Consider the following 26,523-nt stretch of genomic DNA (forward strand, 5'->3'; position numbering starts at 1 on the left):
ATCAAGTAAAATATTAAGTTATTTTTATTTGTATATAAGCATTAAAAATTAAAATAACATTAATAAATATAACTACCATGAAAAGAAATTTTAATTTTGAATTTGTATCATTTGAGTAGATGCTGGGCTAGATATTCCTAAGAAATGGAAATCACAGCTTAAAAAATATTTTTAGGTCAAGGTTCAAGATATGTAAAAAATGGATTTTAGGAACCTGCTTAAATATTCCACTTAATGGGTATCCATTCACTGTTTCAACAGCTCAAAATATCTTCCTAATATGGGGAGAAATTCCAAAATGTCTGGGAGGTAGGACTCTGCTGCTTACTAAGAAGCTGGAAGTAAATTTCACCACATGCCTTCACATAGTTCATGGGCCTGGGACCTAAGCATGGAGGATCAGATGGTCCAATATGGAATTTAGAATCTCAGAGGAGTGACGCCAAGCTCAAAATCAGTTTGCCAATATTATTTGGCATTTGAGAACCCACAACTGCTGCAGAAAGTGCAGCATGAGTGGGTGTGGGTAGCAACCCCTCAGCAGGTAGTTCCTGAGGAAGGAGATGTGAGGCTTGCTGCTTCCTTTCCTTCATGTCTAGCCCTGACACTCTGCTTTCCTCTCAGTTTCCTCTAATATTTTCCATTAACTTGCTTTTCTTTTTAGCTGTCTTGTATAGTTTTGAGTCAAGAATACTGAAAAGTACATTTCAACCACAAATGACTTATCTATGAAAATCAGGTAATCAAATATTTTAAAATATTGGATTCCAGGAATGGGGGGAAGGAGGGATAAAGAATGGTGGAGGGGTGAATTCAACTATTACATGTTATAAAAACTTTTATAAATGTCACAATGTACCCCCAGTACAACAATATGATAGTCAAAAAAAACAAAAAGAAAAACTTAAAATATTTTAGAGTTCAAGTTTTTCCTGACTCAGTCTGCATTCTCTAACACTGTCAAATTTACCTGCACTTGAGGAGTCTATCACAGAAAGTAGTCTGTACACACATGTATCTTCATCATCAGAGTATTTGAAAGAGTTCAGGGTGATTTGTTACATTCAGGTCTTTAAAGTAATAAGTTCTTGTATCCGGTCCACGGTATTTCCCAATATTCTTTCCCTATCATTAGGAAGTTTAAAGCACTCATTTGTACTTAATTTATAGTAGGATGGTTTTCCTTAAAGCCAAATCATTTTCTTGCTGTTTTTTAAAGCCCTACCCTGCCAAATGTGTACTTCAATTCAATTCCAAAGGATAAATGCCACATGCAAAAAGTATGTCAAGTTTGAGCTTGCTATATTGATTTAGTACAGTCAGATTTAGGATCAATTTCTCAGAAAGTGTGACCAGTAATTTTGTATGATCTTCCAGAAGATGCTTGTGACCAACAAGTAGCCAGTGGCATACCAACCTCTTTCCTCCTGTCTGCACATGTTTCAAATTTTGTGACTAATACAAAGATGATGAGAGCAGCAAAACCATCCCTTTTCCTTTCACCTGGGATGAAGACCTGTGGTTGGTGTTATGGGTTCATGATTCAAGCTCACCTCCACTCTGTGCAAACATTTACTTGTGAAAAATAAAATATTTAAAGATATTTGAAAATAGAATTAAAAAGACAAAAACAGGGCTGCGCATGGTGGTACACACCTGAAATTTCAGCTACTCGAGAGGTGCGAGGCAGAGGCAGGAGGATCACAAGTTCGTGGGTACTCAAGCAAAATTAGTGAGACCTATCTCAAAAACAAAAGGGCTCAGGGTATAGCTCAAGTGACAGAACTGTTACCTAGCAAGTGTGAGGCTTCTGATTTAGTCCCCAATACTGAAAAAAAAAAAAAAGAGTCAACTTTCTCTAAAACAAGATAAGTATTACAGTGGACCTGGCAGGATACAACTGGGTAAGAGGACAGAAACTGTAGGATAACTCAAAACCCTGGACCAGAAACTGGCAGAAGAGGCCTGGAGGGTAAAGGAACAAAAACACCTTGCACCCAGTGCAGGCCCTGACCTAGGCTTGGTGGAAAGAACGGGGATGGGGTGGGAAGGGTGCATAGAGGAGTTCCTTGCCTGGAACAGAAGGTAAGTTGACACTTCCATTCATATATAGCCACATGATGGAGATGGCAGGACAGAGAAGACACATGGGGTCCACTTACTACTGGCCCAGCAGTCCTATCTGCAATATCCTTCAACTCATGAGAAGCAGACAGGCTCTCAACTAGAGAATCTTGAAGTCAGACTAAGGCAAAAATAGAAGGGAATGCAGAAAAGAAAAACTAAAAACTCTCACTCAAGATGGAGAGTATCCTAAAATTCTCAAACTCAGAAAAAAAACAGATATTAAGTGTACAAGTGAGCTCAATAATCAGGACAGTTCATGCTTGTTGAATGACTATTACAAAGTATGTTTAAGATCAAAGAGAAAAAGAAGGGAATTGTATTCACACAAAAAAAGCCTTATGTAAGAAACCAGACACAAAAAGTCATATATGAATAAAGAATAAATAGAAAAAAATAAGGCTATGAGAAAACCTAGAAATGAAAAATACAGATACTGATATGGACAAAAGGATAAAAATTAACATATAGCATAACTTCTAGATGAGGTTCAGTTCTAAGAAAGAATTGATGAATTGTAAAATAATTCTGAAAAACTCATCCAGAAAGTAGCTGAGATTGATAAATGAATAAAAACCAAGAGAGTGAAATTATAAGAAATGGAAGATAAAGTAGGGAGTCCTAACATTCACTCAAGTCTAAAAAGTAAAAAGTATGAGAAAGATTGATATTCAAAAAGAATAATGACCAAAAATTTTTCATAATCAAGGCATGAGTCATACTAAAAGCATATTCAGAATTTTTAACAGTATAACCAAGAACAAATCATGTGATTAAGAGTCAGAAATATTGAGCCTAAGATAATGTCCAATATATAGTATCTTGCAAAGAATTTTTAAAAGTTTTGATCACTGGAACTTAGACGACTCAATTTAGAAGCCATATATCGTATAGTTCAACCCTTTGTACAATGCTTAAATAATGGGAGACAATTCTCCTAAGTCTCACATGTTTATTCATATCTTAGCTTTTGTTCAATAGATTATATTTTTAATGATGTTTATAGAGCAAATAGTCTTGGAAGTTAAAAATACTACTCTCTTGCTGGGCACTGGTGGCTCATACCTGTAATCCTAGCTAATCAGGAGGCAGAGATCAGGAGGATCGCGGTTAGAAGCCAGTCCAGGTAAATAGTTTGTGAGACCCTATCTCAAAAAAACCATCACAATAAAAGGGCTGGTGGAGTGGCTCAAAGTGTAGGCCCTGAGTTCAAACCACAGTACTGCAAAAACAAAAAACAACAACAACAAAAACAGGTGGAAGCTTTATTTGCTGTCCAGGATGGAAAAGACAACGTCTCCTGCAGGGTAGAATATGGGTAGGTATGCTAGCAACCCTTTTAAAAGGCTCTAGTTTCCCAAGCTCAGGGTTCTGTAGCCATGAGGCAAGTCCACTGCATAGAGAGTATCCAACTAGACAGTTCGACAGCATCCCTTAAGACTTACAGGGCAAAGAGAGTCAATGTAAACAAAAGACTCATGCTTCCAGCTTTGTGAAGAGTAACATAAAGCCCTTTGTCTCTGATCTTGGAGTCTTGTGCCTTCTGTTAGCATTCAGGAAACTATGGTAGGCCAATTTGGCTAACAAGTGGGCAAAATATTATATACTTCATAGTTCTTGATACTGAACATCCCATGCAATGTGGGTCCACATTAATTTCTGTTTACTCTCTTTTTTTTGCTTATTGTATGTTTTGGAATGATGGGGATGGGGAAGACTATTGAACTGCCTTTGCACAAAGACAGGTCTGGGTGAGTCTATATGCTTCTTCCCTGTAAACTTCCCATCTGCTTCCTCCTTTTCAATCACCTCATTCCACTCACTAATTTTTCCTCACTCAAGGTATATTAGCTCCATCCTTGCATCAAGATTATAAACTCACGAAGGCAAGGATTATTATCCATCCCCAATTGTTAGGCCATTTACTGAGGAATAAAGATTGGGCTTTGGAATCAAGATTTGAATCTCTAGTAACTCATTATCACCTGTGTAGCCTTGTTCCTAATTTTTACAATCAGCTATGAAAATAGGTATCAGAAAAAAATTTTCCTTCCAGGTGTTGGAAAATCACATTAAATAATATAAATAAAATGCTAATACAAACCAGATATAGTGGCATACACCTGCAATTCCAGCTATTCAGGAGGTGAATGTAGGATTGCAAACTCAAAGTCAGCCCAGGCAAAGTTAGCAAGATCATATCTCAAAAATAAAATAAAAACAACAACAAAAAGGGCTGGGGACATGGCTCAAGTGGCAGAGCACTTGCCTAGCAAGCAGGAGGTCCTGGGTTCAAATCCTAGTATTTGATATATAGTAAGCATTAAACAATAGGAATTAAATAACTAAACACACAAGAATTCACTCTATTTTCTATTTTCTGTTCACTCTCTCAACTCCCGAATTAGTGATATGTTTCTGAGATGAGATGAATAGCATTCTCAAGAGTGGGTTTAAATTACATTTGACTTAACAGTAGCTTCTATAGGATTTTTATTTTAAGGAAACAATAAAAGATTCCTGTAGAACTCTGTTCATTACAATGTTACTTGTTAAGATAAAAATACTTAGTAACAACTTAATTGTCTAATAGAGGATAGCTTAAATCAATCATTGAATCATCAGGCAGGGAAATGATTAGCCATTAAAGTCTTGTCAGTAGAAGGATACTTAATGACATGAATATTCACTATTCAGTGAAAGGAGACAGGTGGCAAACACATATGAGTATTATTCCAATTCTGATGTGTATATTCAGCCATAAAAACGTATATTCAAACATAAAAGGTACCAAAAGGTTATAAATTTAAATATTATACTTAATTAAAATTTTATATTGTATGTTCTGTGTATCTTCCAAATTCCCTAAAATAAACAAATATACAATTTAAAAATCTAAATAGGAAGTATGAAGACCGATATTAAAATGTTGTTAAGTATAATTTAAGCAAGGAAAATGAGTCCAGCAAACAATAGTGTCAAAAATTCTTTCAAGATGTATGTTCCTTTTAAAATCCCATATCTTTACAAAAGACCAGAAAATAAAGAAAATTTGTACCAACACTAATCACCTATGAAAGTACAATTTTTGATCTGGTGAAGTCATTTAAAAAATATTGCCAGTAATTTCACCAACAAAGGGATGCAACTCAACATGGGACATTCACTGTGCAAATATTCCATTGCCTTTGAATCACAAGCAGAGAACCTAAATGAGTTCTTCTATTACCTTCAATTATTGATTGCATTATAAAACTATTCTGAGTCTTTAGATAATCTCTGAACCTTGGAACTTAAGGTATTGGACTTACCTGGCTTTTTCTGTGCTTCCCACGCATTGATGAATATTGATAAATTCCATTAGTTGTTTTTGTAACATCACATCTTTGCCCTCGATTTGAGTAATGAATTGATGCTGTAAAAGGTCTGTCACTGTTGGACGCTTTTCATAATCTTTAGTCAAGCACCTGCACTGGCAGAAAAGGACATGCAAGGATTAGAAAAGTTACAGTTTTGAAACTATTACTCAGAAGCCTAAAAAACAACTCTAAGAGAGTGATGTTCCTCACAAGTGCTCAGCTGAAGCACATCCCCAAATAGGAGGCCACAACAGAATGAATCAATGTTTGCAAAAGTGCACACATCTGTGAGTGATGATGCTGTCGTGATACCAACTTTCAACTGGATACTACTGTCTTAATCTCCCAGCAAGCATTACCGCTTGCTGGCAGATAATTAAACTCTGTCTCCACTGCAAAGTCCCCTTTCCAAGTTCATAGCTAAAGATAAATGACAATGACGTCATTACAGTCTTAATACTTATCTAAAATTAACACAGACTTCACTTTCTTTTCACAATGCTTTTAAAGACTTCTTGATTGAACTATTTCTTTCTAGTGATGAAACTAAGAGAAGGCTCATCTGCTGAGGATGTTTGAATTCCATGTCAGCAGGTGTGTTTTGAGGTGGTAGGGGATGTACTAATGAATATTACACCTGTTCCTAGCTTCAACCAGAGTATATTCACAGAAAGGGTAAGGCTGGTGAGTGCTGGCCAGGATCTCACAGGTAGAGCATGAGAACAAACAGATTGTTTAATCAGCAATGACAGCTGTCTTCAAATATTTTGAAGAGAGATTCAACTAGTTCTCAGTGTTTACAAAGGAAAAACTAAGACTGGTGGAGTGACTCAAGTGGTAGAGTTTCTGTTTAGAAAGCTCTCTACCCAGAGTAAGGCCAAGAGTTCAAACCCCAGCCAAAAAAAAAAAAAAGGAGAATGATGGAGAGGGTGAATTCAAGTATGATATATTGTAAGAACTTCTGTATCACAATGCACCCCCAGTACAACAATAATATGATAATAAAAAATTTAAAAGGAGAGAAAGATTTCAGGTCAGTTTAAAGGAACTTTTCAAGTGAGGCTCATTGTGTGAAATCCGCTGTCCCGGGAAGCCTGATTACTTTTACTACTGATATGTGTTGATTGAGTGCTACTCGGTGCATATGTTCAAGAAGGATTTAAGCTCTGGATAAGAGTTAACTATATAACTTCCCAAGACCCTTCAAATCTAGACATACAGATGTTATGAAAACATTGGTCTGTGATTTGGGGAATTAAAAAAAAATCAGCAAAAAAGGACTGCTGGTGCACTCCTGTAATCCCAGATACTTGGGAGGTTGAGGTGAGGACTGTAGTCCTGCAAAGTTAGTACTAAACTCTCTCTGAAAAAAAAAATTAAATGAAAACTAAAAACAAAGGAACTGGGTGCTCAAGTGATAGAGTCGCTTGCTTAGCCAACAAGATGCTTTGAGTTCAATCCCCAGTACCGCAATTAAAATAAAAGAAGAAAAAAAAGTAAGAGAATGAGGAGGAGGAGGGCTGCAGCCATCGGGGCTGAGTTCTTGGCTTAAGCAGTGTAATTCACAGTCAGTGTGGTTGGTACTCCTTGGATGATGATTTGGAAATTTATTTCATTGATCGTTAACCAAAAAGTATTTCCTAGGGAATACTAAAATATTCTAAGAAATAAGGACAACAGTGTTTGAAAACAAGAACAGCGTTCTTGGGTTCATTTAGTCTGGGAAAATGCAGCAATTTCTGAAATCTGCAGCATTCACATCTATAGGGTCAGAACAGTCATATAGGAAATTATTTTATTAAAGTAAAACTTTATCAAATAGCTAATGTGTACCAGGTACTCTGCCGGACACTGGAGTGACAGTGACGAGGGAGGCACATACCCTCCTCTAGAGTTGCTTATTGTCCAGTTAGAGAGACGCACATCAAAATACTAGTGGCAGAGGAACAGAATACAAGCACACAGGACAGAATACTAACTGCCTGGAAGAAACCAGGAGACTGTGAGAAATATGTCAAACAACCCAAGCTCCAGTGAGGATGTACACGGAAGATCTGGTAGACGGGAGGCAGACGTTATGAATCATGAGGATCCCTTCACAGTTCCAGTGATTTTCCTAAAAGACTTGAGAAATGTGACGACACTTTAGTAGGTAGACATTGTGCACAGCACATACTTAGTAATACATAGTGAAAAAGAGATTATTGATTCATCTTGGGTTCTCACCAACTCTTCAATCTAAATCTCTTGTCTGTAGAAGAATAAGCAGATATTCTTGGTAGGAAACCTAATGATAACAGGATGCATGAGTATGACTGTTTCCTTTGCTTTCTTTGCCTTTTCTACCTTTTTCTGAGTGGAGTTCAGCACACTAAATCTTAATGACCTTTCCCTCTCATTTACATCAGGGTCACTCTTATCTTTTTAAGGTAAAGACACAAAAAATTACGCAAAAGGTTTATGGGACAAATTTTTGTAAATGAGTGACTCCTAGTTTTTCTAATCAATTATATGGAGGCTGTGTGCTCGTGCTAAATATTTGTCAAATTAAAAATGTTCCCTGCATTTCAAATGCATAAGGTTTTTCTAAGTACGATTTTCTGATTCGCTGATTGCAGTGAAATTTCTCTGACTGTAATGGGAATTAGTGATGCAGAGAAATGAAGGGTTAAATGACTGACTAGCCAGGTGGAAGGTGAGCAGGTGAGAGTTGCTGAAGACATAGCTGCTGCTCAGGTGAACAGAAGAGCATGTCACGGATGATTAAGTGTCCACAGAAGCAGTATAGGTATGTGAATAAACTCGACCCTGAGATCATTGACTGATGATGAACATTCAGAAGACACTACAGATGCTTCTTTTGGAAAAAGAAAAGCAAAGAAACTGCTGGAACAATGAGAGAAATAAGAAATAGGAGCTGATTTGGAAGCCATGTGGCACAGTTGTAAAAGGCACTTTTCACAGTTATGCCAGGATGATACCTCTGTGGGATTTTTTTTTTTTTAAGATTATTGTTACTCACTTGCTAATGAAGTCATTGAATTCTGTTGACCACAGCTCAGGCTGCCTTAGTTTTGGAGGTGGATTTCTGGGAAAATAATAACCAAGGTTAGATAGTGTATGTTGGTTAGTCAGTGCAATATGAGAAACACAGCTGGTCAGACTAACATTATTACTATAATCACAGATTCTGCCAGTACAAAGACTGCCACCATTCTCCAATTCAAAGAAAGATACTAGTTATTAATTATTCTTTATACAAAATGACAAGTTCCTTGTTTCTTTGCAAGCATTTAATATATGATCCAATTTTTCCAACTATTAATTTTTTCCCTTTAAATCTTCTCACCTTTACCTGAGAGCCCTAAGGAAAAACATAAATTCTTAGCAGAATGGAAACAAAGAAAACTGGGGTAAAATCTCTAGCAATAAAGGAAATGCAAATTAAAACCAACTAAAATTCCACCTCACCCCTGTTAGAATAGCCATCATTAGCAACACTACCAACAATAGGTGTTGGCGAGGATGAGGGGGAAAAAGGAACCCTCTTACACTGTTGGTGGGAATGTAGACTAGTACAACCACTCTGGAAAAAAATTTGGAGGCTCCTTAAAAATCTAAACATCGACTTACCGTTCGATCCAGCAATACCACTCTTGGGGATATACCCAAAAGACTGTGACACAGGTTACTCCAGAGGCACCTGCACACCCATGTTTACTGCAGCATATTCACAATAGCCAAGTTATGGAAACAGCCAAGATGCCCCACTACTGATGAATGGATCAAGAAAATGTGGTATCTATACACAATGGAATTTTATGCAGCCATGAAGAAGAACGAAATGTTATCATTTGCTGGTAAATGGATGGAATTGGAGAACATCATTCTGAGTGAGGTTAGCCTGGCCCAAAAGACCAAAAATCGTATGTTCTCCCTCATATGTGGACATTAGATCAAGGGCAAACACAACAAGGGGATTGGACTTTGATCACAAGATAAAAGCGAGAGCACACAAGGGAGATATGAGGCTAGGTAAGACACCTAAAAGATTAGCTAGCATTTGTTGCCCTCAATGCAGAGAAACTAAAGCAGATACCTTAAAAGCAACTGAGGCCAATAGGAGAAGGGGACCAGGAGCTAGAGAAAAGGTTAGATCAAAAAGAATTAACCTAGAAGGTAACATACATGCACAGGAAATTAATGTGAGTCAACTCCCTGTTTAGCTATTCCTTATCTCAACTAGCAAAAACCCTTCTTCCTTCCTATTATTGCTTATAGTCTCTCTTCAACAAAACTAGAGATAAGGGCAAAATAGTTTCTGCCGGGTATTGAGGGGGTGGGTGGGAGAGGGAGGAGGCGGGGTGGGTGGTAAGGGAGGGGGTAGGGGCAGGGGGGAGAATGACCCAAGCATTGTATGCACGTATGAATAATAATAATAATAAAAGAAACCTGGGGTAAAGATTTTTCTTTCTCAAAGTCCTGCAGAAGTCTCCGAGGACTGACTACCCAGCTTGCTCAGAGGTGACCTGAAAGGAGGGCTGTTTGAAATAGAGAACAACTGCAGAAGAGAGGGGCACAGTACAATGCCTTGATGAATTGTTCTTTTGTTACTGGATACATGGCAGGAAACAAGTATTACAAACTGTTACAAAAGCAAGGAACTGGAAAGTATTATTAGCTATAAAAGCTCTGAATGTCACTTAAAAGATTGTCATTAATTCTTTTCATTTTGAAGCTGAACAAATCTTTTCTTTTTTGGCACGTCCATGCATACAAAGGAACATCACTTGAAAATGAGGTTGATCTAACTCTGTAATCAAGCAACATTGATCAACCATGAGAGCTGAATTTGCTGAAGTGCTGCTTTATGTTAATTCTAACAGCTTTTTTTTTTCATTAGTGGAATGGAAATACTTTGTCTTCAGTTCTGCATTACTCCTTAAATAGCTTATAATGAAATTAATGTACAGTTTGTACAGACTCATTAAAGAAAAGTGCAGCTACTCATCTACCCTAAATCACGTCTAAGCTCATTTCACAATCCTCAGGACTATTTAAAGACTGCTGATTTGCACATTAAAAGAAGTACTTCTTTTTTGCCAACAATCTTGTTTTATTTCTTGTCCCCTGAAAATTTCCTTTTATGAGATTTATTGGCTTGCTTTGAGTATAAGAAAGTTTTGATGATTTTATAGAATTTAGAATGGGGTAGCTTTTCAGATCTCCATTTCACATATTTCTACAGCCAATATTCTCAGAATTCTATTTTAGAGATATATTGGTGGTACAAATAATAAATGATAACTAACTTGACACAGTTTCCAGAATCACTAGGCAAGGGACTTTTACCAAGGTACAATGTATCATGGTGGCCATCATTCCTGCACATGGTATTATCACCAAGATAATAGCATTTGATTAAATATGGTGATTGCCCACAATTAAAAGGGTTCAAGAAAAACAGAGCTTCATCTTACATACTGAATGGCAACAGGAGTAAGAAAATACAATTTTTCCCTATGTTCTTTAAATTTAATAAAATGTCTTGGAGCTGGTATATAGAAGATTTTCCTCACTTTTCTATAATCTTGTTACATCACTTACCAAATAGGTAGCCTATTTGGCATAAGCATAAGGCCTGAAACAACATTGAAACTGTTATGTAAAGGATAATATATATCTAAAGTGTAATTCAGAACCTATACACAGAGAGGAAATTCAAGGGCAATTAACAACAAGTTTAAATGCTTGGGTGTTATAATAATTTATCTACATGTGAAATATTTCAAATGAACCCGTTGGACATATTCCATGAAGTGGAACATTGGTATTTTTTTTAGGACTAGAACACTCCCACTGCCAGGACTTTGTACATATGATTCTGTGTCTTCGGGTGTTGAGATAACAAAATGTGTTTAATGGAGAGTGTAGTGACAAACTGTAACACACCACTCTGCCATGGATCCCTGTCATCCCAAGCTGTAACTGTGTCTTCCATTAGAATGAAGGTAGCAGGCAAAGTCCTTGAAGCCTTTAAAAATGAAAACCTGTAATTAAGATAGGAAACTTTTTCATATTCATTTTCTGAACTATCTAGAACTAACATATATAAAATGGTATTTAAAGAAATTAGTGGCAGGATAAGCAGAGGAAAATTTGTTGATACACACACATTGGAAGGAAGGGTTCTGTACAGATGGTGAAGTACTTTGTGGCTACAAAGAGGATACTCTTCTGTATTATTTTGTATTGACATATTCAAAATAGCAGTATTCAAAATCATTGTTATTTTATCAATAAATTTTACTTATTTTTTCTTACTAATAACATTGTTTTAACGTTCTGAGCAACAAGAATTCTTACAAATTTCTGGATTGGCAGGTGAAGCAAATCACTGTTGTATTGATCAACACCAGGTGTCTCACTGACTCACTAGAGAGACCTTAAGGAGTGGGAGGAATTGCTATCTTCTAGAGCAAATCAAAAAGGATTTGAAAGAGCAAGACACAGTGGCTATCAAGAGGGAGTTCTTTTACTTCGATAACTAAAAAACAAATATATAGTCTTAGAAGAAGAACTCTCCATGCCACTCCACTTTAATTGCTGGATTGGAGCATATCTGAATATTTTCCTCATGGACATGATGAGAAGTCAGGGGCTGGAGGAAGAAAAATGGGCAACAGTGCATAGACTGATGTGAGTCATCTGACCTTGGTATTTTGAAGAGTGCTCTCATGGGGTGCAGGTCAGCTAGTGGTGGATCTCCATCTCCCAGCTCAATGGCTGTGATACCCAAGGACCACGTGTCACATCTGGCATCATAAGTGGTATCTAATTGTTGCTCACATGCAATCACCTAGAAGAAGACAATAACAAAATGGTAAAATCTGTGTCTTTAATATGCATGTAGCAAAGCATTTAGAAAAAGGCTTAAGTGTTTCAACAGTAAAGTTTGATAGCTACAAGTAAAGATAAAAACAGTAATTTAAAGAAAAGAATAAGCTATAAATTATTATGAGTCATAGTATTTTTACTCTGAGGACATAGAATATGTTAGCAGGTTGGTAAATATAATGGAAGAAGCATATGCGAAGGAATATTTTTGAAAATGTAAGACAAAAGGAGGAAAGAGACAGTGTCCTAAATGGAAAAGGATGAGATCAAATACACAGCTAAAGACTGTGCAATGGCAGTCACTCGACATTTGATGAGGAATAGACATTCACCTAACAGAGATAAAGAATTAAAAGTGAAGGAAGTAAAGCAAAATAAACTTGACAGCAGTCTAGTTAGATGGCCTTGATCTTTATTGGCAATTAGAAGGCCAAGGGAGAAATGAAGCAAGTTTGGAAGAATGCAGAAAGGTTCAAGCCATCAATAATAATACAAAAGTAAACCGAATAAAAATAAACACTGGTGAAGGTTTACTAACCGCTTATCTGGGCTACACTATGTTATAAATTTACAACCATGTTTAAAAACATGCCACTCTCCAAAAGGATGTAATTGAGAGACAAGAAAAAAGAGGGGAGGGGATTTGCTTTTGCAATATTATGAACTAGTAGCATACAGAAAAATTATTGCAATAATTATTTCACAATTTATTTCTAAATATGTAAATATAGATGGCCTGGAAATGATAACTGTTTACATTAGTGATCACAAAAAGAAAATTCAGCTTTACATTTTGAAAATCATTTTCTTATATTTAAAAAAATTTTATGTTTCGTGAATGCCAACCCACAAAAACATAAAAAGTTATTTGGGGACAATGGCAGATTAGAGTTGTGTAATTTAACTAAAGTATTGTAAATTGATATGTAAAGTCAAGCACTGAAGGCTTTGTCTGGAACAACTTTCCTCATCTTTCTGATTCCACTTAAAAAACTCCTGTGTTGGCACACTGGAGGTTAGTGTGTGACCTTTCCACACATTGTTCAGAAAGGGGGACTCTTTCATAAGTCAGTCTTTATTCATACCTGACACTGAAAGCAATGACAGGAAATCATCTAAATATAAACATATTAGTGTGATTAAAAAATGAAAGGGAGGCAATGATGAGTACAACATTTAGGGTGACAGTTTCTCTAGAAGAGACAAGAAGATGGGCTAGAGAACAAGACAGAAGCAAGTACCATTGGGAATATTCTGGTTCTGGGTTGGTGAGTTCAAGGTCAAATAAATAAGAAAGCCATGAACAGATCAATTCTAAGCACCTGAAGGGCAATAATAAATACACACATACATTAATACACATATGTGTATTAACACATATGTTTTATATATACATATATATATATATATATATATATACAAATCGTGAGGGAATATCATTTTCCAACTTAGTATGAGGGGGACATCATCTTACATGGTGCTTCTCAATATTTTCCACCAAAATACTTTTAATATTACAGTAATTTTAATATTACTGAACTGCTAACATCTGAGCACACAGCCTAAAGTACTAGAAACCAGCATAAGAGTTCTATGGTCCACACTGAAAATTCACGTGGCAAACATTCAGAGCAGAATTATTCATAATAGCCAAAAAGTAGAAATGACCCAACTTCCCCTCAACTGATGCATGGATACACATAATGTGACATATAAATACAGTGGTATATTTTTCAGCCACAAAAGCAGTACTGATAAATGCCACAACACAGATGAACCTTGAAAATATTAAGTTAAATCAAAGAAGCCAGGCACAGCAATAAATAGTGCATAATTCCATTGATATAAAATGTCCAGAACTGGCAAATCCATAGAGCTAAAAACCGATCAATGGTTGCTTAGGGCAGGGGTGTGGGAAGAGATGGGGAGTACTCCTTAACAGTACATGGTTTCTTTTAGGGGAACAAAAATGTTCCAAACTTAGATTAATCCACAATCCTGTGAATATGCACTAACATTGAACACTGCACGTGTTCAGTGGAAGAATTGTGTGGTATGGGACTTGTATCTCTACAAAGCTGTTAACAATTTAAAAAATACCTTCATATAATTTTCCATTTTGTTGTATGATGTACCTTTGCTTTAGTATAAAAATAATGTTTTCTTTTATGCCATCACTTCTTTCCTAACAACATGTGGTCTTTTAACACCACCCATGGGCACAGATGAACTTAGTCCCAGTTTGCCTGGAGCATTCCTGGTTTGTGCTTGCTCTCTTGGGTTCTTTAAAACAACCAACCCTGTTCAGTCTCCAAAGTGTGATTTGTAGACTTTGTATGGTCACCTACCACAGTCACTATTTCCCTTGATCCCTTCTTTTTGGCACACATGCACTCCAGTTTGGGAAGGATTGTTTTTTGTAACTGACAAACACTGCCTCGGATGCAGACTTAAATTTAAAGATGCCAAATCAAGAATTTCATTGTTCAACTGATAATTGATTTCAACAAGTTTGTTTCTGAGGCCTTAAAAAGATTGAAGTACTCTTATGTCATCATGATGAATATATTTATATTTGTTTACCTTTTAATTTCTAATTCCTAGAAATATGTCATAAATAACATAGAAGTATTGGGCCAGGCATGGTGGTTCATGCCTGTAATCCCGCCTACTTGGGAAGCACAGATAGGAGGATTGTGGTTTGAGGCCAGTCTGGGTAATAAAAATTAGTGAGACCCTATGTCAAAGAACAAGCTAGGTGTGGTAGTACATAATCCCAGCTATGAGGGAAGACTATGGTCTGAGGACAGCACAAGCAAAAAATCACAAGATACTCTCTGGAATATAGCTAAAGTAAAAAGGGCTGGGGGCAGGGCTCAAATGGTAGAGCACTTGCCCAGCAAACACAAGGTCCTGAGTTCAAACCCCAATCCTGCAAAAATAAATAAATAAATAAATAGTAACATAGAGGTGTTACGTATGGGATATCTTGAGGTTAGAAAGCTGATCATTCAGTTATATGCTTCTTCAAGATAACAAAGTACCTATTACAAAGAGATGAGTGGAATGTTCTCAAAATCTCAAGCATATATTTATACGATGGTTTGAAAAAACTGCAGGGAGATTTTTTCCCTTCTAATAGCCATTAGTTCACTAATCAGGAAAGAATTTTCAAACCCTTTTCGTGCTACCATAAGTTTATCAATAATAAATAATGACATAAAAATGACTGTCCAGTAATTTTTTTTTTTTTTTGCAGTTCTGGGGTTTGAACTCAGGACCTCATGCTTGGTAGACAGATGCTTTACCACTTGAGCCACACCACCAGCCCTAGTAACTGTATATTAAGTAGTGTTTTCAACAAATGGAAAACTTAAAAATATACTAATGGCATTACTCCTATAAATGAACATATAAAACATACAGTTAGGTACTAATTTTATAGCCATATAATTATATGCTCTATTATTTATATTTATTATTAACATATAAAACAAAATGCAGTATTTGCTATATAGCTACATTTTTATTGACTGCTAATTTTTGTAAATATTTCAGAAACTTTAAAAGTACTAGTGATTCTCAGAGCAAGTTCTAAAGACATTCTCATTTGTGATTTTTTTATTCAGTTTTTTGCTTAATGGCTGTGCTTTCTATTTTTATTCTAAAACGTAGTCCCTGTTAAAAGTTTTTTAATTGATTGGATTTTTAAAAATAAAGCTGCTTAAAATAATTTATCCTTTCTCCATATTTTATGTTGAATGTACATTTTAACTTTTTTTAAAGTAATAATTGAATTTGTTTTCAAACAGAAAAAGGGTATACTAGGATTTAATCTGCAAATTTAATTAGCAGAATTTGCATTATTAATATAGCATTTAAATTACTTCGCTTTTCACTCCTTAGAAAATTGTAGATAAGTAACAGAGCTTTCCCCAATAGTTGTAGAGTTTTCAAAAGTAAGTGTTATTTCTTGAGACATAGTTTAAAAGATTAAGGGTGCTAAATAGTGACTGTGGGTATAGGATATGACTTCTGAAAACTGTTTTCACAGTTCATCAGCAATGTCCCCAGGGTAAGGAAGGAAAAGACTCTACTATTGTCTTAGACCCCAGGTGGGTGACCCAATATGCCACAAAGGTGGCTGGACCTGACCTTTGTTAGATGGGTTCACCCCATCTAACAAAGCCCATAACATCTCTAGTATACCTTAAGAACCAAACATAAATACCTGTAATATAGATACATGCTAAAGAATTAACGGTGAATTTAATGAAAAATTAAACCTGTAAGTAGTCTCTTTACTTCATCTGGCTTACTCGTTCATTTTTCACTGATTCGTGTATTCCTTTACATCTTGTTTACTGAGTACTTCCCATGTTCCTCCTCACACATGTAAAAATCCCATGCTAAGCTAACAACACTGACATTTTCTTCTTGTGCATTCTAAAACACTTATGGAGGTAGAGTGCACATGAAAAGAAAAGTCAAAAGGATTGAATATTAAACTAGTTTCCTTCAACATTCTCTCCGACCTCAGGAGCCATCCAAAATGGAGTTCCTACAGAGGTGTTCCGATGGTGCCGGGTGCTGGTGAGCTGTGCAGACACACCTAGAAGGAAGATAGGACATTACTCCTTGCATTACTTACTCATGCAAACAGATTCCAACTGGTGTAATTTTTCTTACAAATCAACATTAGAATTCTCTTCCCTCAAAGCTGCCCACTGGACTTTAAAGGAGCCTATATCATGATCTATGTAGAGCCAAAATGCAGAACGGTCCCCTTATTTTTCATATCCAAATTCTGCCCATCCCTAAAACCCCACTTCAGATCTTAGCTCCCCCATGCTGGCTTCTAATCTGCTCCTAATCATATTGATCACTATTTTTCCCAATGTTCTACATTTTAAATAGTTTTTCTGGTCCCTATTACATATTTTTGGCATGTAATTGTTATGTGAATGGAGTGCTTCCTCCTCCACATCCCCATTAACAAATTCTGGTGAATGTGAGAATGTTTTATATGGTGTTAGATATGTAGTAGGCTGACTTGTGAATATGTGTAAGATTATTATCTGCTATTAACCTTGGACAGGTCACATGTGTTCTGACTGGAAATTTCAAATTAACTACATTTATTTATACCAAAAACCATTAATAAAATCAGTTCATTAAAAAAATTTGAATATATTTTTAACTTATACATAAAACCATAAAAATTATATACATTTATTTATTATATGTGATGTTTCAATGTACATGTACATTGTATAATGTTTAAATCAGGTTAAACATATCTACCTCCTGAAGCATTTATCATTTCTTTACGGTGAAAATATTCAGTCATTTCCTCCAGCTTTATCTGGTGTGCTATTGCTCCTATCTAATTAAGATCAGACTTTTTCTTTTAGAGAGATTACAAGTGGAAGGGCTGCTTGAAGAGGTATATCCAAATATTTCAGTCATGGCATTCCATTACTTCTACCTAGTTAGATGCAATTCTTACTGATTCCCACAAGAATCAGGAAAAGGTCTTGCCTCTCAGTTTTCACAGTCTTGCTCCTCACACAGACATGCTGGTTACCTCTGAATGCACAATGCTCCCCTTCTTGACTGGCCCTGGACATAATGGATTAGACACCACCCACAAGCTTTCACCCCAACTTCCCTGCTTTGCTGGGACCCCCTGGGTGCTACATTAGTGTTAGGCTCTTGCTGCTTACCTGAGTAGACAAGTAGAGGGAGGCATGAACTGAGATTTAAAATGGGGATATATTTGATTCCTTCAAGATACCACCTCCATCTGACTTCTACCATGAGATTCAAAGACCAAATGTGGCAAAGTGGGCATTTCGGTGGTGGAACACTTGGTCAGAGAGGTGGGGACTATGTACTAGTGCCACATTAGCTATATCCCTTAGTGACCTTATGAATCTACGCATAAATCCTCTCTATGGCCTTCAAGATTTTCCCATTAAAATGTTCATTATTTCAAAGAAAAAAAAATCCTCACTACATCATTTTTAATTTCAAAAGCAATTATCTAATCAATTCTTGTAAGATCTCCCATAAGTATTTTCTAACAAGAGTTTCTGAAGACAGGGAATCAGTTCTTGACATTACTTTTCTCCAAAAGACATCATTTACCTCTATTCTGGAGATTTTATATTTTGAAAAAATTAAATTTAAACCTAAACGTTTTATTTTGCCTTGCTTTCCATATGAATATAAGGCAAAATGATAACTTGGATTTTATGGTAATTATTAGAGTATAGCAATTTATAACATGGAAAACTAAATGGATTTTAAAAGCAAATTAAATTTAAAATTGGTTCTAAATTTTTTAAACTTTATTCTAAAGATTTTAAATTATTTAAAAAAAATAAATATATATGACCATTGATGAATATTTTTGTCTTAATTTTATAATGCTAGCTTAAGAATTCAGGGCCAGACTAAGGAAATGCAAATCAAAACCACACTAAGATTCCACCTTACCCCTGTTAGAATAGCCATCACTAACAACACCAGTAACAACAAGTGTTGGGAGGATGTGGGGAAAAAGGAACCATTGTACACTGCTGGTAGGAATGCAAACTAGTACAACCACTCTGGAAAAAAATTTGGAGGCCTCTTAAAAATCTAAACATAGATCTTCCATATGATCCAGCTATACCACTCTTGGGGATATATCCAAAAGACTGTGACACAGGTTACTCCAGAGGCACCTGCACACCCATGTTTATTGCAGCACTATTCATAATAGCCAAGTTATGGAAACAACCAAGATGCCCCACTACTGACGAATGGATTAAGAAAATGTGGTTTTATTCCTAGCCAGAGCAATTAGGCAAGAAGAAGGAATAAAAGGAATACAAATAGGTAAAGAAACTGTCAAAATATCCCTATTTGCAGACGACATGATCCTATACCTTAAAGACCCAAAAAACTCTACTCAGAAGCTTCTAGACATCATCAATAGCTATAGCAAGGTAGCAGGATATAAAATCAACATAGAAAAATCATTAGCATTTCTATACACTAACAATGAGCAAACAGAAAAAGAATGTATGAAAACAATTCCATTTACAATAGCCTCAAAAAAAATCAAATACCTAGGTGTAAACCTAACAAAAGATGTGAAAGACCTCTACAAGGAAAACTATACACTTCTGAAGAAAGAGATTGAGGAAGACTATAGAAAGTGGAGAGATCTCCCATGCTCATGGATTGGTAGAATCAACATAGTAAAAATGTCTATACTCCCAAAAGTAATCTACATGTTTAATGCAATTCCCATCAAAATTCCAATGACATTCATCAAACAGATTGAAAAATCTACTGTTAAATTTATATGGAAACACAAGAGGCCACAAATAGCCAAGGCAATACTCAGTCAAAAGAACAATGCAGGAGGTATCACAATACCTGACTTCAAACTATATTACAAAGCAATAATAATAAAAACAGCATGGTACTGGCACAAAAACAGACATGAAGACCAGTGGAACAGAATAGAGGATCCAGATATGAAGCCACACAACTATAAGCAACTTATCTTTGACAAAGGAGCTAAAAATATACGATGGAGAAATAGCAGCCTCTTCAACAAAAACTGCTGGGAAAACTGGTTAGCAGTCTGCAAAAAACTGAAAGTAGATCCATGTATATCACCCTATACCAAGATTAACTCAAAATGGATCAAGGATCTTAATATCAGACCCCAAACTCTTAAGTTGATACAAGAAAAAGTAGGAAATACTCTGGAGTTAGTAGGTATAGGTAAGAACTTTCTCAATGAAACCCCAGCAGCACAGCAACTAAGAGATAGCATAGATAAATGGGACCTCATAAAGCTAAAAAGCTTCTGTTCATCAGAAGAAATGGTCTCTAAACTGAAGAGAATACCCACAGAGTGGGAGAAAATATTTGCCAATTATACATCAGACAAAGGACTGATAACCAGAATATATAGGGAACTCAAAAAACTAAATTCTCCCAAAACTAATGAACCAATAAAGAAATGGGCAAGTGAACTAAACAGAACTTTCTCAAAAGAAGAAATTCAAATGGCCAAAAACACATGAAAAAATGCTCACCATCTCTAGCAATAAAGGAAATGCAAATTAAAACCACACTAAGATTCCACCTCACCCCTGTTAGAATAGCCATCATCAGCAACACCACCACCAACAGGTGTTGGCGAGGATGCGGGGAAAAAGGAACCCTCTTACACTGTTGGTGGGAATGTAGACTAGTACAACCACTCTGGAAAAAAATTTGGAGGCTACTTAAAAAGCTGGACATCGATCTACCATTTGATCCAGCAATACCACTCTTGGGGATATACCCAAAAGACTGTTACTGCAGAGGCACCTGCACATCCATGTTTATTGCGGCACTATTCACAATAGCCAAGTTATGGAAACAGCCAAGATGCCCCACCACTGACGAATGGATTAAGAAAATGTGGTATCTATACACAATGGAATTTTATGCAGCCATGAAGAAGAACGAAATGTTATCATTCGCTGGTAAATGGATGGAATTGGAGAACATCATTCTGAGTGAGGTTAGCCTGGCCCAAAAGACCAAAAATCGTATGTTCTCCCTCATATGTGGACATTAGATCAAGGGCAAACACAACAAGGGGATTGGACTATGAGCACATGATAAAAGCGAGAGCACACAAGGGAGGGGTGAGGATAGGTAAGACACCTAAAAAACTAGCTAGCATTTGTTGCCCTTAATGCAGAGAAACTAAAGCAGATACCTTAAAGCAACTGAGGCCAATAGGAAAAGGGGACCAGGAACTAGAGAAAAGGTTAGATTAAAAAGAATTAACCTAGAATGTAACACCCACGCACAGGAAATCAATGTGAGTCAATGCCCTGTATAGCTATCCTTATCTCAACCAGCAAAACCCCTTGTTCCTTCCTATTATTGCTTATACTCTCTCTACAACAAAATTAGAGATAAGGGCAAAATAGTTTCTGCTGGGTATTGAGTGGGGGAGCGGGAGGGGGTGGAGTGGGTGGTAAGGGAGGGGGTGGGGGCAGGGGGGAGAAATAAACCAAGCCTTGTATGCACATATGAATAATAAAAGAAAAATGAAAAAAAAAAAAAGAAAGTATACACAGAGCCCCTATAGAAAATGACTGTACCTGGATTATAAGCACATGAAATAAAATTTCAAATGATTGAAAAAAAAAAAAAAAAGAAAATGTGGTTTTTATACACAATGGAATACTACTCAGCCATGAAGAAGAATGAAATCTTATCATTTGCAGGTAAATGGATGGAACTAGAGAACATCATTCTGAGTGAGGTTAGCCTGGCCCAGAAGACCAAAAATCGTATGTTCTCCCTCATATGCGGACATTAGATCAAGAGCAAACACAACAGGGGGATTGAACTTTGATCACATGATGAGGTAAAAGCACACAGGGAGGTATGAGGATAGGCAAGAAACTCTCCCCCAAAAAAACAAGATAGCATTTGAAGTCCTCAATGAAAAGGAACTAATGCAGAAACTTTAAAGCAACAGAAGCCAATAGGAGAAGGGGATCAGGAACTAGAGAAAAGGTTAGGTCAAGAAGAATTAACCTAGAAGGTAACACACATGCACAGGAAATCAATGTGAGTCAACTCCCTGTATAGCTATCCTTATCTCAACCAGCAAAAACCCTTGTTCCTTCCTATTATTGCTTATACTCTCTCTTCAACAAAATTAGAGATAAGGGCAGAATAGTTTCTGCCTAGTAGCAAGGGGGTAGCAGGGTAGAGGAGGGGATGGGGGTAAGGGGGGAGAAATGACCCAAACATTGTATGCACATATGAGTAAAAGAAAAAAAAAAAGAATTCAGGGCAATTCTAGCTACTCAGAGGCCCAGATCAAGAGCATAGTGCTTTAAGGTCAGCTTGGGCAAAAAGTTGTGAGACCCCATCTCAAACAATAAAATTTGAGAACAGTGGCATATGCTTGTTCCTCCAGCTATACAGGGAAGCACAAATAAGAGGATCGTGGTTCAAGCCAGCTCAGGCATAAAGTGAAACCCAATCTTAAAATTAACCAACACAAAAAGGGCTTGGGGAATGGCTCAAGTGGTAGAGTGCTTGCCTAGCAACTGTGAGACCCTGATTCAACACTTATTAACACCAAAAGAGAAAAAATATGCAAATGTGATTGAAATGAGATGTATAGAAGAAGAGAGAAAGCTCACAACTAAAAAAAAATCAAGTTTTGCTCCTAGCAGGAAAGTGACATTTTAGACTAATTAATGTTTTTTATTTGCTTATTTTCCTCTTTCTGGACTTGAAAATTATGTGACTAGACTAGCAGTTTTCAGCAAGAAGTAAGGTGTAGAGAAAAGTATGGCTGGGAAGGACCTTCTGTCCATACTCTACAAAAAATATACATGAAAGATGCCCGAGGTGGACTGTCACTCTTTCTTAGAAATGTGAGTCATGGGTGAGATGCGTGGGGAGGGAAGGTAACTAGAGCTGTGCCCATCAACAGCATCATCCTCAGGTGAGGTCCAGAAGTGCTCCCCCTGAAGCCCAAGGCTGCTATGGCCCTATTCTTAGAGGAGGCTCTGGATTCTGTGGGCCACCAGCTTAAGTCCCAGTATGACAGTGTAAGTGGGTCAGAGTTAGTTTCTGTTACTTAAAATCAAGGAACCTTAAATATGAAGCACTAGTGATTCTTCATTTAAAATTAGCAAATTAACAGGGGAAATAGTCAGTCATGAGTTTATAAAGACTAAGAGGCTTTATATTTATATAAGGTCACATTATATTTATACATTTATATTAATATGAGAATAAGAATTTTCTTTTTTTTTTCAGTGATATTAGGGTTTTAACTGAGGACTTCATACTTGTTGCAGGTGTTCTACCACTTAAGCCATGCCCCTAACCCTTTTTGCTTTAGTTCATTTTTTAAATAGGGTCTCCTACTTTTTCTGCCTACTTTTTTGCTGGCATAGGGCCAGCCTATGATCATAAATTTCCCCCCTATGCCTCCTGAACAGCATGGAGAACAACCATGCTGGCTTGTTTGTGAGATGGGGTCCTGCTAACTTTTTGCCCAGGATAGCCTCAAATTGCAATCCTCTTCATCTCAGATCTCTGCCTCCAGAGTTGCTGAAATCACAGGTGTGAGCCATAGTGCCCAACTGAGATTAAGAATTTTCTAAGGCAAACACTTGGCCTCCAAGATTTTTCACCAAACCTCCCAAATAATAAGAAAATTTTGAGTAATCTTGCTGTATGTAGATACAGAGACAGACTATTCTATATAGTTACATATATATTAAGATACTTATTAGTGACAATAATTTTAAATAATAAGAACAAAATACTAACAATAGAGGTATAACTATTTTTTCCTGAACTCCTATGATGTTTTGCATACACACACACTGGTACGGATGCATCCTTCAAAGGTTACTGGCTAAAGAAGTGCTAGAGTTATAAATCAAATGCCTTCAGAATTTCATGTATCGTTTGGTGTCTGTTGGAATGCTACAGAAGGAATATTTCACACACCATCCCTGTAGGAGTAAACTGTATGGTAAAAAGACTAAACTGAGTCCAGAACATGATCAAAGAAAACATAAAGACCAAATTAAATGAAAAAATGCAAGTAGCTAGCATGAGAAAGTCTTGAAGATATTAGGTGATTATCTTGAAAATATTAGGGACACACAGCCAACTCTGTAAGAGCAACAGAAGAAGAAATTTACTAAGTTCCATGAATTCTAACTGCTCCTGCAATTCTTGGCAAACCTTAAGATCACTTTAGCTAAGCCATTTTATTTATTTATTTATTTTTATTGTTTTATTATTCATATGTGCATACAATGCTTGGGTCATTTCTCCCCCCTGCTCCCACCCTCTCCCTTACTACCCACTCCACCCCCTCCCTCTCTCCCCTACCCCCTCAATACCCAGCAGAAACTATTTTGCCCTTATCTCTAATTTTGTTGAAGAGAGAGTATAAGAAATAATAGGAAGGAACAAGGGTATTTGCTGGTTGAGATAAGGATAGCTATACAGGGAGTTGACTCAAGACACCACATTTTCTTGATCCATTTGTCAGTAGTGGGGCATCTTGGCTGTTTCCATAATTTGGCTATTGTGAATAGTGCTGCAATAAACATGGGTGTGCAGGTGAAGCTAAGCCATTTTAATAGTCGTAAAATCCACTTATTCACTTTTGGGATAGTAAAATTAAACTGAGATAAAAGTCACTTTCTTGAGAGGACGAATAACATTTTTAACCTAACATAATTCGCACAAGAAAAATAGCTAAGATGATGGAAAAACGCAAAACTTAAATTACTTTAAAAGGCTATGGGGATCCAAAGTATGAGTTCAGTAGCCCTAGGAAATAAAGATTAGGAAAATCATTTTGCCCAGAGAGTAACTAATGGAATAAAGTCACCAAAGTGAATAGTTACATAATCATCTCAAGAGAGAAGATGCTGAAGAGTGGAAAATTCCAGGCAGAAAGCTAAGATAGTGAGAGGATACGGAAAGGAATGGGAGGGCAAAAAGAGATCAGGACTGAACAGAAAACCAGCTAGAAGAGAGGGCAATAATCCATTAAGAGTCACAGCCATAGGAATAGTTCAGAGGTTTATGTGAATGATCCTCCAGCCTTTTGTTGTGCTAGGGAATTTTCAGGCTATTTTAAGCCCATCCGACAAGGCTTCCTGGGCTGCTTGGTGACTGTACAGTAATCTTATTCCTTATTGCATAAGTCCTGCTTCCAGGGAGAAAAATGTTCAGACTTTATACTTTTAGTGAAGACTTCTCTTAGGGTCTTCAGGAGAGAAATATCAAATACATGGTTTCTAGGACATGTTTAGGGGACTTGATTTGCTATAACCCTGACAGCCAACTCCTTAAAAACGAAATACTGCAGGAAGGAGAATTGAAATTATAAAAGTCTAGAATTTTCTCATCAGAAAGGGGCCATAAAATATCATCTAACATTGTCATTTTGTAGATGATGTTAAGATAGTGTAGTGGTCAATGTTATGTGTATTCTTAGTGAGGGGCAATGGTGCACAGATATTTGGTCAAATTTTATTCTGGATATTTTGATGGTGCTTTTTGGATCACATTAGTATTTCAACTGATAGATTTTAAGTAAATCAGATTAACCTCCACAATGTGTGTGGACCTCAGACAATCAGTTAAAGGGCTTAATAGAACAAAAACTGACTCCCTTGTAAGAAAGAATACTGCTAAAGACTGCCTTTGGACTTAAACTGCAATCTATGCTAGATTTTGGACTTGCTAAGCCTCATAGTTTTGTGAGCCAATTCCCATTTTTTTTTGGTAGTAGTGGGATTTGAACTCAGAGCCTCATGCTTGCCAGGCAGGTGCTCCACTTACATGAGCTACTCTGCCATCCCATCATGAGTCAGTTCCTTAAAATAAATTTATCTCTACATGTAAGTGCATGTGCACATATACACGCACGTACGCATGCACACACATGTATTCATACACACATATATTTGCCTGCAACCCCCCCATCCTGCTTGTTCTGCTTTCCAGATATCTCTAGACAGTGTATTTTCTATATTTTGGTAGGATAAAAACTCTTAGAGTCATTCTCTCAAAGTTACAATGAACAAGACTTTTATTACCTGATTATATGTATCAAACTCTAACATAATCATGTTAGATTAGGTAAGTTACAACAACTCCCAGGGATCTAACAGACCAGAACTCTTTTTTTCTTTTCTTTTTTCCTTCCTTGTCTTTTCCCCTTTTTGAGAGCCAGACAATTAAAGCCCATGACATTAAAAAATAACCACATTGCTGAGACAGAACTCAATGCTAAAGTGCTTAACTAGCATGCACAATTCCCTAGCACTGCAGTAATAATAATGATAATAAAAAAAATAATAAAATAATTACAAAAGCAGTGACATGTACAAGGGAATTTAGAAAGTCAGTGCATATACCCAAGGAAAGACATAGGCTTAAAAATGCTTAAGATCTTTGGTTTGCACTTCAAGCTAATCATTGGCAAACAGAAAGGCTACTATAAAAACAAAATAAAAATCAGCAAACCCTGAAACAGGATGAGAATCTAATTTTCAGAGTTACTATATTATTA

General features: G+C 36.6%; 1 protein-coding gene across 1 annotated transcript in view; it reads right to left on the reverse strand.

The window, feature by feature from the left end:
- The window catches only part of Myo3a (myosin IIIA), a 205,286-nt gene that overhangs the window by 125,766 nt on the left and 52,997 nt on the right, over positions 1 to 26,523 (reverse strand). Inside the window, exons 6-9 of the mRNA XM_074056480.1 lie at positions 16,916 to 16,992; positions 12,197 to 12,342; positions 8,506 to 8,571; positions 5,436 to 5,591 (exon numbers count right to left, since the gene is read on the reverse strand). Coding sequence (XP_073912581.1) covers positions 5,436 to 5,591; positions 8,506 to 8,571; positions 12,197 to 12,342; positions 16,916 to 16,992 — 445 coding nt within the window. The remainder of the gene's footprint in view (positions 1 to 5,435; positions 5,592 to 8,505; positions 8,572 to 12,196; positions 12,343 to 16,915; positions 16,993 to 26,523) is intronic.

The sequence above is a fragment of the Castor canadensis genome, chromosome 15 (assembly GCF_047511655.1).
Source record: "Castor canadensis chromosome 15, mCasCan1.hap1v2, whole genome shotgun sequence".
NCBI lineage: Eukaryota > Metazoa > Chordata > Mammalia > Rodentia > Castoridae > Castor > Castor canadensis.